Source organism: Paramacrobiotus metropolitanus, unplaced genomic scaffold, assembly GCF_019649055.1.
Source record: "Paramacrobiotus metropolitanus isolate TYO unplaced genomic scaffold, Prichtersi_v1.0 Parri_scaffold0000046, whole genome shotgun sequence".
NCBI classification, from domain to species: Eukaryota; Metazoa; Tardigrada; class Eutardigrada; order Parachela; family Macrobiotidae; genus Paramacrobiotus; species Paramacrobiotus metropolitanus.
Genome location: NW_026570266.1, coordinates 766277 through 785628, shown reverse-complemented (window position 1 = coordinate 785628; position 19352 = coordinate 766277). Strand labels below are relative to the sequence as shown.

Here is a 19352-nt window from a genome sequence, read left to right as displayed (position 1 = left end):
AGCGATTCCTCTTGGTAAGGAAATCTCGGTGGCGACCTCGGGGACCCGGGTTCGAGGTCCCCGAGTACTTCATTTGAACTTCGAAAAAATTCCTCCCTCTTTTTGACCACGCAGAAATTCCTCCCTCTCAAAATTCCTCCCTCTTTTTGACCCTGGCCATCTAGAATAGTGGACATTCCATCATGAACCCAAAAGCCGCGATTGTTGCGACCTTTGTTTGCTGGTGTGCTATACGGTAAGTTGGCAGTCGGGTTGCTGTTTTTAAAACCCACTATCAAAGTTTGTCGCCGTCTGTCTACTGTAGTGGGTGGCTCAAGTGGTAGGTCGTCCTGGGGCAGCGTTGCCACCCCAACCCGATTGCTGCCATGGCTGGTTGTACTACTGCGACCCACCGACCGTGTTGGAACCTTATCCCCGTTGGAAGCCCAGAGTGCAAAATGCGTCGTGGCCAATGTCAGACCATCCTTGCTACAGCAAGGGCTCCTCGGGTGTTTAACGCGCTTCATCTCGGTTGTCCGCCTTATCTGACTGAAAAGGGTTTTTCCCACGGCATGCTAATTAAGACGTCCAACTCACCGCTTGCATATCTGCTTACTCTAATCAGTTAGGAATTTTTGTTATACGCATTCCTTATTACCTTATTAGCTTAATCTGAAACTAGATGTTGATTAGACTATGAAATATTTGCTTTCTGTAAAGTTGCTGAACTTGGCGCAATACGCATGGAAGCACGTTAAACAATCATGTATTAGATTATTTCCATTATGCACCTAACTTTTCGTTGTATTATTAAGCATAAATTTGTTAACTCCGCAGCATAGTGTGTTACTGTTTACCTACTGTAAATATCAATACAAAGCCCAAACTTCTGCGCTAAATTTTGATTTAATTAAATTTCTGCAATAAAATTTTGCTTCCGGTTAATGTATTTTTTTTTGTTTAGTTCTGTTTAACTGTTCGAACGGTCAAGCGTCTAGACTCAGCTGCAGTACTTTAATATAATAACGTGGGACGCCACCATTTTTCGGCTTATTCATATATCGGCATAGATCACTACGACATAAGACACGTCTCAGCACAATCTAAATCTTCGAAATATTCTAAAACTAAATAAGGCTCAAAGAAATCTGAGTGGCCAAAGACAGCAAGGAAATTGTGAAAGAAATCTTACGAAACGGACAATGAAGTCTTAAGACACCCAAGAAGCATATAGAACAAAAACATTCCGGTTATCCAAGAAACATAAAAGACGCAAGAATGTGGTCGATGCACTGGCACACTTTCTTTAATCAGTGCACCTTTGCTAAAGGACGCTAATGGATCAATAAAAAGAATGCAACGATACTGCAAGCGGCCTGCATGTCCTATACATACGAGTACCTGCATGTCCTATACGTCATGCAATAACGTTGCGAATGTAGATCCCTTTTAGCTTCTTAAAATTGTAATACATGTGCTAGGAGGCCGGTGCCACCGCCCACGATAGTGGGGCTGCGTGGATGCCGCACCGTCTCTCCGGTCTGTTTTTTCGATATTCGACTGTGCATTAAAATGCACAGTCTCATTCCGTGATTTAGCCTTCTCCCAGCCAAGAATATCTTGACTGGTCGACCTGTGTTTTCCTGTTTGCTCCCATCTGGGCTTGGATATCATCCTGCGGATGATTTCATAATTAGTCGGGCTTCATTGCCTTTATTAAAATTGTCATTTTAATAAAGATCTGTTTGGTAGCACGCTAGAGTCGTCCACGTTTCTGTGCCACGCACACAGCGTGCTTTCATGGTGGAGATTTGCGGGTTCGATCTTCCGCATCCCTGTATTAGAGTGTTTTGTCGATTGGCGAACAGGCACTTTGCCTCGTGAGCCACAAATAGCCGATTTTCTGCACTTTAAACCGTGCTGAAATAAACTGCGCGCGCAGCCGAGATTTCCTGTATCGGCCTACCGGATTCAGCACTCCGCCTACAGCGAAGCGTTGGATACGGCCGTACAGCCTCGACGAGGGAGACCCACAGCAGTTACCCGACAACGCGGAGTTCCTGCAACGATCCCCCGTCGCCATCCGCCGATAACCGTCTCTCTTCCGCACCAGGAGCAAGCCCACACATCGGTGATATTGCCGCAACCAAGCGGGGAGCGAAGAAACGATCCTGCATTCGGAAACGAGTCTCCGAAGCAAGACAGCAACAGCGTCGTCTCACGTCGTCGCGTCGTTCAGCAGTCAGCAGGTAAGCCGTGTTTGCAATAGCAAACAACCAGCCGATAAATTCTAGATTATTTCTAGAAAGTTTTGCCGTTAATCTCTAGAAGTTTTTCTGGAGTTTTACCGATATTTTGTCGAACGGTAGTTTGAGGAAACTACCGTATTTCACTGCCGTTTACTGTAGTTGCGTTAGTGTTTTTTAAGCATGTACGCCGCTACCAATTACCGTCGGAAATCGTTGATATCTACCGTAAAATTATGCCATAAATTGCCGAATTAATTCTGGTTAAAATAACTAGATTTACAAGCCGAAATTTCCTCGGGATTGTCGTAGAAAAACCCGTCGAAATTAACGGGTTTTCACCATTAAAACCTAATCGAATTACCATTCGATATTGCCGTATAATATCGTTTTGATATCGTTCTATCGAACCTTATTTTAGTAGAAATACATATATTGAATTGTCGAAATATTTCTGGTTGAAATAACCAGAAGTACAAGCCGTAACCGAAATCGTAACCAAAAGCAACCGAAACAGCCGTAGAAACTCCACCAGAATTACGGCGGAAATATTGGGTTTTTGCCGTAAAATCTATTCGAATTTTAATTCGAAATTGTCGTGTCGTATCGCCTTTTCGATCTCACTGTTTAAACTTTAATTCTGGTAGAAATATTAGAATTAAGACAAGCCGAAAATCGTGGAATTTACCTTCCACTGGTGACCCAGTGAAGGAAGTCGGAAACCGCTGATAATTTAATCAAATTATCGACCGTAATTTTAAACGCTACCGAAATCATTTCAGTTAATTTCCGAAGACAATTTCGGTGAATTAATGAAATTGACAGCCGTACTATTGTTGATGAACCGCTGGAATTGTATCAATAATTCCAAACGGTTTGTATAGCACAAGCCGAATAACCGAAATTATTTCTATCATTATTCTCAGTGAAATACTGGGGTTTAACCGCTGTACTTTCGCTGAATCAGCCGGATTGGCATTGCAGATTTTTATCGCAAACTTGAAGGGTCATCTGGGCCTGATTTGCCGGACAGCGAGAAGGTTTATCAACCTTCTAGCTGGAGACAAACCGAACAAGGGAAAGCCGAAAGTATATTGCTACCCAGTTATTGATTTATTTTAATAACTAAAGTATTGAAATCTATGGAATGCCGATCATATCAGTACAAAGTATAGAGTGTTGAAACCGACACCAGTAATCAAACGTAATAACAATTGCCGAAATTCATCGACGATTTGCTTTTCACTTTAATCGCAAGTCATTTTGCGACTTAGTCGATTATACACCGACCCATTTATGGGAAATAGATAACGATCCGCCATTTGATTTGCCGTATTTGTTATTAGAATATAATCGTAATAATTATCGATTATTTTTCGATAATATCGCCGATATGGAACGAACACCAGTAAATAAAGCGAAGCAGTTCGCTAATAATCTTTTACGAACAGCCGACCGATTAATTCGAAATCAGCCGAAAGAAACAGAAATAAATGATAACGCAGCCCGCAATGTTACCCGCGGGAAGGCGAAACAGATAGTAGCCGGTGGCGATGAGGTAGTACATCAGGTACTACAAACAAATAAACGAAAGCCGAAAAGAGCACCATTAGCCGATCTACCAGTACCAGAGTCGGTAGAACAGCCGGCCTCGCCAATGGTTCCTAAGGACCTGAACGAGGCAATGATTGAAGTAGAGACGCAGCCGAGTTTAGAAAGAGTCGATAGTATAACAGAGTCGACAACGTCGACCAAATCATCGGTATCGCTGATTAACGTTAGCGAACCAGAGTCCAAGGAGTCGACCGACTCCTCGGACGAAGACGATAACGAGCCGACAACGGTAGTACCGTTATTGCCGAAGGCGCATTCCAGTCCAAGCCTCATTGAGAAGGTTTTGGGAAAGGATCTGACGCCGGTTTTAAAAATCCCGCCGATACAACCGACAGGAGAGAAAGGGCCTCGTATGAGCCTTTTAATGCAAGCTACCGATACAGTGGTAGAACTGCAAAATCAAGTCTCGGATCTTAGGATTCGACTTGATAAAGCCGAACAGCTTATCGCAAAGCGTAACAAAACGATTTGCGATATGACAGCCGACCAGGACAATTTAAATGAGCAGTTACGGACTGCCAAAGGCGCCCATAACCAGGCGAATAAAGCCGCTGTAGGGCTTGGAGCCAAAGTCGTCGAACGCGATAATATAATTAAACAGCTAAAAGCCGAACTAAAATCCGAAAAGGATTCGTCGACTAACTTCCGCAATCAGTATCTCGAAGCTATACAAGAGAACGGGAAGTTGAGTACGGAGTCGAACGACCGACTCATTTCGATCTCTAAGCTGCAAGAGCCAAATGAAAGAGTCCGGTCGGAGTTTAATGTATTAGCCGATAGATACAACAGCCTACTGACAACGCACCAGCAGATGGTGGCTGCCGCCGAAAATCAAATCGAATATGAAGAACGGCCGGCCACGCGAATGCGTACTGGCCAGACCGAGACCATGCACTCCCGCATGGAGCCGGCCCCAACAATAGATCATATTAGCCGACAACAGGTATCCCAGATCGAAGCGATGGCAATTTGCGACGCTCTGAGGGATGAACTGCGTAAGTTAAACAAATGTACGAGCCGAACCAATAGTCCAATTAGGAAAGCCGACCTAGCCGATGCCATACGACAGCCGGTCCCTAGGCCGTCGTACAATGGCAGTAAAGAAGACATTGATAGTTTTCTTATCAAGTTTGAGCAAGCCGCAAAAGAAAACCGATGGGTTAGCGATGAGCGCAAGATAGCCGAAATAACGTACTGTCTAAAGGACGAGGCAGTAATCTGGTACAACGGCCTGCTCACGTCCCCGAATAAGCCGACTACGTACCGGGAGTGGCGTAACCAATTGGTTGCGCGGTTCGGTGATACCAGACGCTCTGTAAATGCGTTGTCCGAACTCACGAACCGAACATACCGTCCAGGTCAGGAATCGCTTGAGAGTTTCTTTCAGGCGATGATGACGCTGAGAGATAAGGCCGGTTATGCCGGTACGCCGGATCAATTTGTGACCTTTCTAATGAAGGGTATTAAGTCGCATGCAACCTTGCATGACAAAATCGAGGGCATGGATCCTCGTACGCCGGAAGAATTCCTGGAGAAGATTCGCTACTTGACGGCGAGTAATCCCGAAAAGTATGTGATTCCAGTCGGCAGTAAACGTAAGAACCAAGACGCCGACTCTGTGACCGTTCGTACGGTACAGACCCAGTTGAAGCCGGTGAGCTATGCGGCAGCAGCTGCTAGCCCGCCGCGTCCCAATAATGGGAATAATCGCCGACCTTACCGACCACCTAATAATGGCAATGGTAATGTTAGGCCGGCAAGTAATGCCAACAGTAATAGTAACGTTAGACCAGCCGGTAGTAATAACAATAATCAACAGTCGAATCGTTCCCAGCTGTGGGCCGAGAACGCCGGACGTATTCCCGAGAATACTGACCGGACCCCACGGTTGGAGAAGCCGATGAGAAACGGCCGAGTCGTTGAGTACTGCCAGCAGTGCGATGTTTGCGGGCACTACTTTGAGGCATGTCAGTTTAAAGACGTTCCCCGAACCGAAAATCCAATCTATTTGTCGTATCACGATCCGGTTACGGGGAATCGCCGGTACGCCCGGGATTTCCGGAGCCGAAGCCAAGCCGGTAGTGGAGCGGGCACGCCTAACAGCGGCCGCTCCCGAAACAACTCACAGTCGCGTGTCCAAGGCCAAGGCCGACCGAACGGTCCAAGGCCGACGTCACAGTCACCGCCGCCGAAACAAAATGAATATGCCGCATCAGCAAGTAGCCAGGAAAACGACAACGGGGAGTAAATTCCGGCAGTACTCCCCGGTTGCCTGGTGAAATGCCGGATACTACTGAAATAATAACTATTAGTGGTATCCGAATCACCGAAGCGATCGAACTAAATGAGCCGATTATAAACGAAATCAATATTGATGATTCTAAAGTCGATTCAACTAAAGAGCCGAAGCGGGCGCCACCGTTAATGGTGTGGGCACGTATCTTAGGCACAACCGTTATGGTTATGGTCGCCACTGGAGCCGAGACGTCACTCATCTCGAATGAGTTCGTTGACGAACTGAAATTAGAAAAACTACCGTTAGTTAAGCCGTTAAACATTAGAGGAATCGGTGGTATGTGTGGATTTTTAGTAACCCACTACTGCACGGTACCCGTAAAAATATTTGGCGAACTAATTAACCATTCTTTCTATATTAAGCCGACCGTCGATGACACTAAAGTACTACTAGGTCAAGACTTCTTGGCCGGTACTACCTTTGGTGTCCGTAATAATGAAGTACAATGGATCCGTAGGATTAATACTCTTATAGCCGATCCATTAACTATTGAATCTATAAAGCCGAACACTATTCAAGAAATTGTTCCGATACGCGTGGCATCGGAACCAACTATTAATGCTATTGATATTCTTAAAGAGCCGACCCCTAAAGCCGAAATTGTTCCGATACCCGTGGCAAAGGCCACGAGCAAAAGGAAAATTAAACTACCGCCGCCTAGAAAGTCGTTTGCTAAATTATGGCAAGAATATCGAGTTTTTGTATCCGAAGTACAAGAACTGACGAAATTGTTTTATAAAACCCGACAAGATATTCTTGTCTTAGGAGACGACAGTACGCCGATTTCAGGCATTAGTCCTAAGGAAGCCCAACAAATTGCGAATAATCTAGATTCCGCTTTCACAGCCGAGTATCTCTTGATGCTAGAGAAACAAGAGAAGTTGAAGGAAGCATTTGAGTACTTCAAATTTAATGTACCATATGTTTTGCGAGCCGATTTAGAAGGAATGATCAAACTAAAACCCGAATCAGCTGTCAAGCTGCCCTATCGATTAAAGCCGAAATATAAGCCGGATAACATGCCTCCCGAACTGGAAGGCATAACTAAAGCTAACCGAGCGCCTCGGGCACATTTTCACCCAATGGCGTCGGTAATCGAGTTCAGCAAAGACGAACCGACTATAGAATGTAGATCGCAACCAAAGCCGAACGGTGAAGCCGCATGTAATTATGCGAACGTCGAGTCGAACGAGCAGAATCATGCCGATACTATTATAGCTAATAATGTACCAGATTTAAACGAAACTCTACCCAATATTCAATCCTATGACGCGTCTAATCTAATCATTGCAAATGTAGAGCCGGTAGTAAATACTGAATCTACGCCGAATAATAGGGAATCAGCTGAACCTGATCAGTCAACTGACCCCCACAGCTATTGATAAGACTTGGGAATTTTCTGAGTCGCCTACTATTGAATCTACTTCTCGTAGCCCACGCCTCCAATCGATTAAGGTGTTCGCTACCGATAAAATTCTAATCAATCCTGGTATAAATATGGCTGCAGTAGTAGCACGATTCGACCCAACTGAAGAATTTTCGACCGATAAGTTTATGTTCTTGCCGAGCCCACATGTCTACATGGAGAGGCATATTAAGCCGATTGAAGGTGTCGTAAGACCCGCTAATGGGAAATTTGAACTGGGATTGTTCAATTTCCATAACAGCCGAAAGTCGATCAAGAAAGGTCAATTCATCGGTTATCTCGAGCCGTACGAGGAGATAGAAGATGATGAGATCTGTATTAATTCCGTTAAACTAGCCGAACGAACGCCGGAAGAACAACAAGAAATCCGAGAAGCCGTTGATACGCTTAAGATTAATTCTAAGCTAACAGCCGAACAAATAGCGAAGATCAAGGAAGTATTTCTCGAATATCCGGATCTATTCGCTACTAAACGCCGACCTTTTGGTGATGTTACAATTGTGAAGCATCACATCGATACGGGTGATTCCCCGCCGATTAAATGTAAGCCGCACCGTACCTCTTGGCGAGGTCGGGAGATAATCGAAGAGCATGTTAAAGAAATGCTCGAAAAAGGAATTATTCGGCGATCAAATAGCAACTGGTATTTCCCAGTTGTGCTGGCTTCTAAGAAGAATCCAGACGGTACTATCGGCACACGTTTCTGTGTCAACTATATAAAGTTGAATGACGCAACGAAAAAGAATAATTACCCTTTGCCGTCACCGGATGAATTGCTTCAATCCGTAGCCGATAATGAATACTATGTAGGCGTCGATTGTAATGCCGGGTTCTGGCAAATACAAATGGCCGAAGATTCAATTGAAAAGACTGCGTTTATAACGCAAGACGGTCTTTTCGAATTTTTGCGCATGCCCTTTGGTGTGTGCAATGGGCCGGCAACATTCCAAGAGACTATGAATAAGGCTCTTGTAGGAGTACGCAATGAGAATATCTTTGCGTACTTAGACGATATTATTGTAGCCGCAAAGGATTTCGACGATTTGATTCGTAAAATCCGACTAATGTGTGAATGCCTCGTAAAGGTCGGCTTCACGCTTAAGCCGAGCAAGTGCCATGTCGGTGAAACCGAGTTGCACTTCCTTGGACACATAGTGTCTAAAGCCGGAATCAAAACCGATCCGGAGAAAATCTCCGCGATTCAACAATATCCGAAGCCGCAAACTGAGAAGGATCTCCGATCTTTCCTCGGTCTATGTAACTACTATCGCAAGTTCGTTAAGGACTTTGCTAGCCGAACCCGAGCCATGTATGGCTTGCTAAAGGGCGAAATCGATGTGAAGAACAAATGGACAGCCGAACATGATGCCGAGTTTGTCGATTTGAAAAATGCGTTGATTAACGCACCGGTTTTGGTCAAATTTGACCCAAATAAGCCGACAGTTATCGAGTGTGATGCTAGTACAATAGGGATAGGAGCTATCCTACATCAGGATGGTCATCCCATCGTTTACGCTAGCAAACTCCTAACTGATGCCGAACGTAAATATCCGATCACCGAATTGGAATGTATGGCTGTAGTATTTGCATGCCGTAAGTTCCGTCACTTTATCGAATATTCACATTTCTATGTGCAAACCGATCATCAAGCGTTAACAAACTTGTTACGCTCTGTGTCGAGGAAAGAAGGCTTGAACGGGCGCCTTACCCGTTGGGCACTTCAACTGAGTAGTCACAAGATGACTATTCAGTATCGGCCGGGCAAACAATGCGACAATGCCGATGCTTTAAGCCGACATCCAGTCGGACCACCGGTCGAAACAGCCGACGATGACGACTGGGACGACATGAAAGATCGGAAGTTTAGTACTCCGACCATTCGAGTCGTCACTATCACCGACCCAGCCGAACATGACGAAATCGAAGATAATTTTAAGTATTATCGAGCCGAACAGGAAAAGGATCCTGTAATCGAAAAGCGAATTCATGCCCTTGAGGGCCGAGCCGAAAGTACTACTTAATCAAACGCGATCCATACTTGAGTTATGGAACGGCGTTTTATACCGATTAACCGAAAAGACGGCCGCCTTGATCGACGGTTCGTCGCCGAAGCATATGCGTGTCGATATAATGCATGCTATGCACGATACACCGGCTAGTGGACATTTGGATCCACTGAATACGTACCAAGCAATTGCGCTTCGTTATTATTGGGACGGCATGGTTGCCGATATCGATAAGTATGTACGCAATTGTTATTTGTGCCAACACCGTAAAACGGAACGGAAGGCACCGCCGGGTAAGCTACAACAGATAGCTATCGGAGCTCCATGGTTCCGAGTACAAGTCGATCTGAAAGGTCCTTTGCCGATTACCCCAAGAGGTAATACGTACATAGCCGTCGCTATTGACGAATTAACCAAGTTCGTAATAGCTAAGCCGATTCCTAACGCGAAAAAGGAAACTGTCGCTAGTTTCCTTATTCACGACGTATTTTTGCCTTATGGCACGCCGCACATTTTAAATACCGATCGTGGAACTCATTTCCACAATAAGCTTCTTGAAGCGATCAACCATCGCTTAAAGATTCAGCATCATTTTGGTGCTGCCTACCATCCAATTGGTAGAGGCTTAGTCGAACGTCAAATGCAAACTATTGCCGATTCGTTGGCAATGTATGCCGCCGACGGACGGGAAAAGAATTGGGATACCATTCTCCCGTTTGTTATAGCCGCTAAAAATCGAGTGCAAAATGCAACCACTCACATGTCGCCGTACTACATGTTGTACGGACGTGAACAAGTTATTCCAGCCGATACGGTCACTAAGACCAATGTACCAGCCGAACATCCGTCGATAGCTGAATATATGGAAGAATTTTGCCATAATTTGGCGCGAGCGCATGAGTTAGCCGAAATTTATATGCGAGAAGAATTTATTAAAACGGCCGAACGTTTTAATAAAAGCGTCGAGAAGACGATTATCAGATCGGTGAACTAGTTCTTCTAAAGCGAGAAGAAAAAGGTGAAACCGAATCTTTTCGAGAAAAATTCGGAGGTAGATGGAAGTTACTGGCTTCCCGCATACCAATGCAGTCGAAATCGAGAATAGGGATAAGCCGGGAGAAACTCGCATTGTCAACTGCGAGCGTCTCAAACGTTTTAATACAACCGAAGAGGATCGTAAAGGAATAACCAGTACGATCTCCTTGCCGAAATCTGCCGAAAACGGTTTAAATGTGAACGCTGAGCCGTTCATACCAGCTGACACTGTAGAAATCGTTGAAGCCGTAAATAATAATACCGAAAATAACGCCGAAGTTAATAATGATGACGATCAGTGGGAACCCGAAAGCGTGGTTGCCGGAACTACTAGTCGCAAAAATATTAAGAAAAAGCCGATTAAATTAAAACTACATGTACGCCGCAATAAAAACGGATACGTACATGTGCGATAATTGCCGACTATATCCCCACTAATATGAGGTTCGTACCTCCTGCCGAATTAAAATCCCCACTATTTGTGTGGTCCATACCTCTTATCGAATTTTTAACCGCTCCTATCTGGGGAATTTCACTATTAATCTCGAATTAATCAGTGACTAGCCGTTGATTGCAATTGCCGATTAATTACTGAATTAATTTTCGAATTATTCATGTAATTATGAGCCGTACAATTCACCGGGCTTACTGTGTTGTAGGCAAGTCGGGATGGCCAAGGCCACCGTCAGCCGCAGCGTCTGCCGGGATCAGGTAACACTATAACGCCGCGAACGCCGCCGAACACAGTCCGTCTGAATGTTGTGGCACATGCCCAATCAGACGATGAGCCGGTCGAAATACGGACAGTTCGAGTTTCTCGTTCTGCCCAAACCGATCCAGTAACCATTATCGATCATGATCCGTTACATGAATTGATAAGCCGAATGCAGGAAGACGATGGCGAGAATTTTCCGCCAGAAGAGTCGCCGGAAAACTTGCAAAATATTCAAGCCGAATCTAATATTCAGCCGACACAAAATGTAGTCGTAGTACAGCCGAATACTCGCACGGTGGCAACACCGGTGCCTGTACCATTATTGCCGATTAATTTGAACGTATCTCGGAGTGAACCTCCGTCTACTCAGCCGGCACAAAATGTGCAAGAATACAGCTGACATCAAATCACGGTGTGATTCTGATTGAATTACCCAGCCGCAGCGAGATTCGTCTCACACAAACGCCGGTTATTACCCGCACTGCCTGTGGTACCTGGTGGTCCGCAGATGAATTTAGCTCGAATCACCATTGGTGATCAGAGACATACGCTAATTGTGGGACCAGCAAATACCCCACTACCATCGTCGATGCGGCCGCGAATAATTAATGTTAGACCGATTTTGCCGTGTCCTATTCCGCCGGCGCAGCCGCGTATGGTTGTTGCCCCGCCGAATACCACGGTGCGCTACCGACCTACGGGTAGTAGTAACACACCGTCACAAGGTCGATATATTCTTTCGCCGACTGATCAACAGTTTCCTGTCAGTACTCTAGTACGACCGGGGGTTGTTCGAATAAGTACGCCGACTCGTATGCCGAATATTTCTGTACCGAAGAGTACTCAGCCGGTGGCACAGTCTGATCGTGTGTCCAAGCAGTCCAGTGATGGACAAGCCTCGCCGAACAAAATACCACGGTTGTCTCCAGAAGACACCGGTAATCATACATCCGAAACGGCTCTGCAAGAGTCCGAACGCCGACAAAAGTTGCGTCAGGATAAGGAGGAATTGCAACGACAAATCTCCCAAGTCCGTGACCAATTAAATCGTAGCTACTTTAGTAGCGAAGACGAAGATGAGCCGAGACTTGTAATCGATGAACCGACCGTCGAAGTAGAGCAGTTGGATCAGTCGATGCAAGATCAGACGGGGGGAAATATTAATAATTCCCCGACTGTTCGTGTGCCGTCGCCGGAAATTCCGGAGTACACGTCGATCCTTAAGAAACCGTCGCCAGATAAATTATCCGATAAATCGTCAAATAAATCGACGAGTAAATCGCTGAATAAATCAGAAGAGTCTTCGCCGTCTAGTGCGTCTCTTCCGTTCGAGCAGGACCCACCTGCAGAAGAGTTACCCGTCATGATCGATGCCGCTTTAGCAGCTTTTAAGGAGCTGAAGAACAAGGAAAGAGCCGCTTCATTCACCTTCCTATTTCAATTCTATAAGGGAAGGGTGAATTACAATGCTAGTCGTGAACGTTTCCGATTAGCTATTCAAGGCGCCGTTAATCGAGGTGAAATGCTAGAAGTGTACTTACATTGGTCAAGTACCATTATGTATTCGCCGACAGATCTACGCCGTCGTTGGTATGAGCGTATGGTTATTAGCACGCCAGAAAGTTTTAGAGAAGCCGTCACTATCGCTATTCACGATATCCATAACAGACTTGGTTCGTCTGTAGCCGAAATAGCTAATTATATTACGCTAACTATGCCGATGCGACTTGTCGCCGCCGCACAACAGTTTCCTATGATTTTTGAAGCTGTTCATGAATTAGTCCGTAGGGAAATAATTGTGGAAATTACCGGATTAAATGTGCGTTATGCGTTAGCCGATACAAACCGTACGCGGTTGAGTGCCGTCAGTGGTGTCCCAGTGAGAGACTTGGGTTTACCACCGCCGGATAAAAAACGTAAGAATGTTACAGTCATCCGACCACCGCCGCCACCTCCAGAACCTACGCATGCTGTTCTGGCAGATGCCATTGGTCAGATCTTGAGATCTCGACAACAGCCGATTTTAGGGAGAATTACCGATACGTTAAGACACCGGTATAGCGCACAAGCCGTAGCAGTCGCGCTTAATCGCGAATATGAACAGGGCCGACTTGTACGTCAGTTTAATCACCGCCAATTAATGGCATACTATACAGTAGCGCCGAATGTTTCCTTCTTGCAAGATTATCCGTTATTTGACGCCACTCAATGGCAGGAAGTAGTCATCCGTACGATAGCCGAAATTAATGATCCATTGGGATCGACAGTCGATGAAATTGTGCAGTATATTCGCACAGTTCGTCCCGAAATGGGAGATCGTGTCGACCACTATGTCGAATTAGCCGTGTCCGAGTTGGTGTTTGAGCCGCGCATCATTTCGGTTAATGATCCGGAACGGGGCATCACTTGGCGAATTAACCCAGCAGATGCACCCGGTCCATCACGCCGATAAATTAATCGATAATAAATAGCCGATTTACGATAGTAATTGGTTAGTTACTATTAAGCCGTATAATAGTTACCGAATAATAGGTAGATTATTTATTAGCCGTTATTATCCCCTGCTCAATCGTGGTCTGTGCCTTTCGCACAATCACAAACAGGTCGATTAATTTGAAAAATAAGTAGCCGACAGAAGCAAGCCGAAAATTAACTATTAAATATGGTGGTTAAATACTTTAAAGCCGCTATTATTCCCCCACTAAATTGTGGTTCGTACCTTGTCGCTCTCTAGTTAATTGCCAATTAATTTCCAAATAGAGATAGCGTTAAATAGCTGATTAAAATAGCGTCCAATAGCCGATGGTAAATTAACCAGTATAATTATTGTAGATAATATGGAGCCGACGCAGTGTTATCGCTGCCGTTACAACACTAACCGCCGAAAATGCGCCGAATGTCTCTTCGGAGATAATTTGTACAGCGAACAGGAGAAGGATACCGTCGTAAGCCGACTGGTTAATGAAGTCCTTTCCTGTAATCTGGATGCGTATGTCACACTCGGTGAGACGCATTTCGAGCCGGTATTCCAGGCCAAACCTTGGCTGCGTATCAGGATGAACGATGCAGCCAGGAAACTCATAGTCGCCCGCGAACCACAGTGGTGTGATATGCCACTGCCTGCCGATTTGCCAACACAGCCGAATTATGTTGCGCCGATGCAGCTGCCGATCAGTTATCCTGCACAAGTGCAGATGCCGATGAATCAGGTAAATAACTCTGACTCCGATACCGACACATTTTCTCTGAGTGAATGGGAATGTGTTCCGCTAAATCGTTGTAGTTGTAATCCCAGTCAGTGGGAAATAGACGTATTAAAGTTAACCGATAATATGCCGCAGGGATATACAACGAATCCCATGTCGCCGCAGCAGATGTTGCAGTACCAGCAATATCAGCAGTACCAGTCGACACAGTACCAGCCGGCGCAATATGCGCAATACCAGCAGCAAGCCGATGCCGCTTTTAATCAGCCGCAGTATCAAAGCTATCGTCAGCAGCACGAGCAGGTAATTAAATTAATTATTCCTACTTGTAAATTACAACCGTATAATGAACTGCTTTTACAGCAGCCGCCGAACAGTGCCGACAGTGCAGGGACTTCTGATCCCTGGCTGAGAGAGTGCGGTTATCCGGGAAATACTGCATCACAGCAGTATCAAAGCCGTGCTGCATCACAGCAGCGTCCAGCCGAAGTGCAGCCCAGCACGTCGCGGGTAAAGCCGGACGCGCGTGTCGGACTGTCAAAACAAGTAGGTAATCTCTCCATTGACGACTCTAAGACGTCGGTGAGAGAACCGTCCTCTAGTGACAGTAGCCGATCAGTGTTTGGTGCTCGTCACCGTATTGAATATACCTTAGAGCCGTCTGAAAATCACTCCCATTCTGGCAAGAATATTGTAGTTGCCGGGAGGGACTTGTCGAAATATGAGACTAAAGTTTCCGCTGATTTGCAGAATCGTGGCAGACAGCGCGGAAATCAGCCGAATATTCGATCTGCTAATTATCAGCAATCGAATATACAGCGTAAGGAGCCGATTAAACCGCAGACTAATCCGCCGAATGAATCGCAACAGCCGCAACGTGAGAGTAATTCTCGCAAATATCGTGGTAATCGACGACCACGCCAGCCGACTATCGACCCGAATCAAGTAGTGCGCGATATAAAGCACTACACAGCCGATTTTAATATTTATATCCATAAGCTCGCTACCGTCGCCGGTATTACGAAGACTAACGAGCGAGAGATGATGTACTTGCGCCGATTAATGACGTACGCCGTCGCTATATTGGAGAAAACCGGGTTAGGAAACTGTGTGATGGAATTTGACTATTCCACAGTCGATCTGTCGCGTTCTCTGGAAATCCGAGATATGCAACCAGCCGCCGGAATAACTTGCGTTCAGTGCTTGATCGTAAGCATTTGTTCACGCCGTTTACATCTGTCGATATTGAGGTTATTTCTCAATTTCGTATTTATGGGGACGCTACGCCGGAAAAATTCCTTATGCAGTTTGTACTCCCCCAAGCCGACCCTGCGAAGTTTTATTTCTTTTGCAAGGTAGCCGATTTCATGAATTATGAATTGGACCAACGGGATATTAAATGGGAAACGATCCCGTATAATTCTGGATTAAAAGCCGCTGTATTGAACATGTTGGCCGCGCTACTTGGTAGCCATAGCGCCCATAAAGCAATTTATGGTGCTATTAATCGGCCGGAATACGCCCAGATCACTGACTTAATTGGTATGCTGGGTGCGCCGTTAACTGAACAGCAAGAAGAGCAGGTGTTAAAAGACACCATTGCCGCAGCCGGCCCTGTCCACATGGACACTGACCAGCCGGAGGAAAGCCGTTGTTATGACGATATTGATGACCGTATGAAGCGATATGGTCAGCGTAAACAACAGTATGATATTGGCCAGAGTTATAAGAAAAGGCCGCTACCAGATTCGCCGGATACTCCTACGGGAAGTAAAACTGTACAGCCGGAGCAGAAATTCCGTAATAATCGGAATAAACAGTCAGGTGATCCTGCGACGCCGCAATTGCGAGTGATGGGCGGGAAACAGCCTGTCAAGCCGACTCCTCCCATTACACAGCCGATTATTATTCCTGTAGTCAAGCCGAATTTGCCATTGGCAAAATTCGGGTCTGCTCCATCGCTGTTGGGCACGACTACGGTCAAGTCCACAGGTACGAGTACTGAGCCGCATAAAAATAAGAATGTTTCACGACCGCCGAATAATGGCAATAATAAAGCCGCTAATAAAACGGGTGTTGCAGAAAAAACACAGCAGTTGCCAGCTGTGCCTGCACCTGTGCCGCCGATCCCAACTGTTCCTGTTGAACAGCGGTCAGCAATTGCTGCTAAGCCGAATGAGCAACCAGCGGGTGTTGCATTGTCGATTTCCGCCGAAACGCAGCCTGTTAATGCTGCCCCGCCGAAACGGAAAGTTAACAGACCGAAATCTGTTAATACAGAGCCGAGGAGGAAGGACATCCTTGTCGAGCATTATCTGGTAAAATTACCGATTTCTCGAATGTCCGATGCCGAATTTGAATTTTATAAGACGACGAAGTCTTATGAAGATGAAGCCGAACCGAATTCCGACGATTATAAGCGGAATACGATCGCGTGTTTACGCAAGATGAGTGAGTCCGATATGAATAAGGACCAACTTGCGTTTTTTAACCGATACCGTTACGAATACCTAGATGAATATCTAGACGATGCCGATGTTACTGAACAGCCGCTTATTCGATTGCCGCCACCGCAAGGTGAGGAAGATACCGAAATATTCCACGATACAGTGGAAAGCGTGCCGGCACAAAGTGTGCAGCCGATGTCTGAGATATTAGGCGATGCTTTACATGCAGTCGCCGGAGCCGCTATAGCCGATTCTATTTCTGACACTGCTGTCGCTGCCGCTGACGCTGACACCGATATGCTGAGCGATGCGTGAGCGACGATGCCGAGATGCTGCTCTGGAGGACAAGTTATTCTCCAGAATGAGACGAATCATCATGGAATGGGATCTCATCAAATTCGCCAAATTTTTGTGATTTTTCTAACCTAGTATATGCGCCGCAAATTGTGTTCGGTCGCATTTTGCTCATTATTTTTGTGTTGTTTTGTTTGGTGTGTCCTCGCGGGAGCTCGGTGTTCCCACCCGTGGCATGCTAGGAGGCCGGTGCCACCACCCACGATAGTGGGGCTGCGTGGATGCCGCACCGTCTCTCCGGTCTGTTTTTTCGATATTCGACTGTGCATTAAAATGCACAGTCTCATTCCGTGATTTAGCCTTCTCCCAGCCAAGAATATCTTGACTGGTCGACCTGTGTTTTCCTGTTTGCTCCCATCTGGGCTTAGATATCATCCTGCGGATGATTTCATAATTAGTCGGGCTTCATTGCCTTTATTAAAATTGTCATTTTAATAAAGATCTGTTTGGTAGCACGCTAGAGTCGTCCACGTTTCTGTGCCACGCACACAGCGTGCTTTCACATGTACCAGTAGTCTGCGCAGCTTCGTACAGTTTCTTTGGCTTGGTGCTGCTTAACGTGCTACCCTTCGTACACTAACAAATTTAAATTATCCCAACATCCCTGATAACTACTCGTATTTAACTTAGCAATATTACTGGCAATTTAGACTTATTGTGAGGAGGTCTGCACTACGTATGCAGATGCCTCCCCGGCATCATGCGCTCTATCTGTTGTGACGCTTCCAGGCTCGAAAAAGACCATCCGACTTCCGGGCTCCAAAATCCCCCGACTGCTGCGATGCTCTAATAGGTGGATGAGTCAATGATCGAGTTGTTTCTTGGAGGTAATGCCAATACAGCGCAGCGTGCACACTCCAAACTGGAAGCTAGTATTTGGTTGAATGCACTTCCTTGTGCCCACACTGACAAATTCATGGTTAGCAAGATTTCTGAAGGTGTCAGTAACAAACAGTGGTAAAAGATTGTGTTTAGTGTCGACCGGTATTATTTAGCGGATTTCAACGCTGTTTCTTGCGCGAAATGTTTGCTTTTCCCGCAGTAATGCTGTAATCAACTCACGCTGACAGCTTAGCTACGCCTAGCATTTTCACTGCGCGGAAATCCTGCAAATTTGTATAACTCATGATTCTGGCTGCAACGATGTGTTTCGGAAATCAGTGAAGTGTTGCCGCGCACTGAGCCGGTGATATTGCCAGAAATTAAAATGACCACCGTGGTTAAGCAAAGCAATATTCCCATTTCTCCAAAACACACTTGAAGTCGGTGCCTACCGGCGGAAAAAATCGTTAATGTAAGCATAAAGAACCGAAACATCCGTAAAGACTTACATTATTTTAGGCCCAACTCGAGTGGTTTTCCAGAAATTTTGTTGTAATCCCTATTGAGCATCCAGAATTGAAGAGTGCTGTGTGCTTCGAAAAGCGCATAAATGCATATGCATACATAAAAACGATGTCAGTACCACGAACCGAAAACTTACTACTAAGAGAATCGGGAAAGCTGAAGCAGCAGCGAAACCGTACTTTTCAAGATTCGAAAAACTATTTAAGCACAAAGTAATCTCTTTGCATTTCACATTGTTTTACCGAAGTTTGAAAATTTACTAGAAAAGTGAAACTGCATTTTTTTGCTAATTTTTGTCATGAACCCAAAAGCCGCGTTTATTGTGACCTTTGGTTTGCTGGTGTGCTATACGGTAAGTTGACAGTTAGCTTGCTATTTTCAGAACGACTACAGTTTGTTGTCGGCTCTTCATTATAGTGGATGGCTGAAGTGGGTGGTCAGAAATGGGCAAGAAAGGCGCCGCCCAAACCCGATTGCTGCCACGCCTGGTTTTATTACTGCGAAGAACCGAACATGATGGATCCCTATCCTTATTGGAAACCGAATGTGCAGAATAAGTCATGGCCAATGTCATGGCATCCTTGCAATAGCAAGGGTGCCAAGGGCTAACTGGGTTTTTAACGCGGTCCTCTCCGGTGCCCGTCATATCTGGCTGAAAAAGAGTTTTCCCACAGTATGCTA

The 19352-nt window shown here is 45.6% G+C and overlaps 1 protein-coding gene across 2 annotated transcripts; it reads left to right on the top strand.

Moving 5' to 3' along the window:
- Positions 1-14164: 14164 nt before the first annotated feature.
- On the top strand, positions 14165-17716 carry LOC129591492 (uncharacterized). 2 transcript variants are annotated; one of them, XM_055487162.1, is made up of 5 exons: positions 14165-14526; positions 14659-14826; positions 14887-15069; positions 15274-16515; positions 16606-17716. In XM_055487162.1, exons 4-5 carry the CDS (start codon positions 15825-15827, stop codon positions 17283-17285), a joined length of 1371 nt encoding a protein of 456 aa, XP_055343137.1. In that variant the 5' UTR covers positions 14165-14526; positions 14659-14826; positions 14887-15069; positions 15274-15824; the 3' UTR covers positions 17286-17716. The 2 variants fall into 2 exon arrangements, with proteins under 2 accessions (XP_055343137.1, XP_055343138.1); XM_055487163.1 differs by having other exon boundaries at positions 15274-17716.
- Positions 17717-19352: the final 1636 nt, after the last annotated feature.

What these genes read in the sequence shown, in the direction of transcription:
- LOC129591492 (XM_055487162.1), top strand. Translation starts at nt 15,825, where the DNA reads ATGCAGTTTGTACTCCCCCAAGCCGACCCTGCGAAGTTTTATTTCTTT. An exon ending in GACTACGGTCAAGTCCACAG is followed by an intron (nt 16,516 to 16,605) that starts GTACGAGTACTG and finishes CGGGTGTTGCAG; the next exon opens with AAAAAACACAGCAGTTGCCA.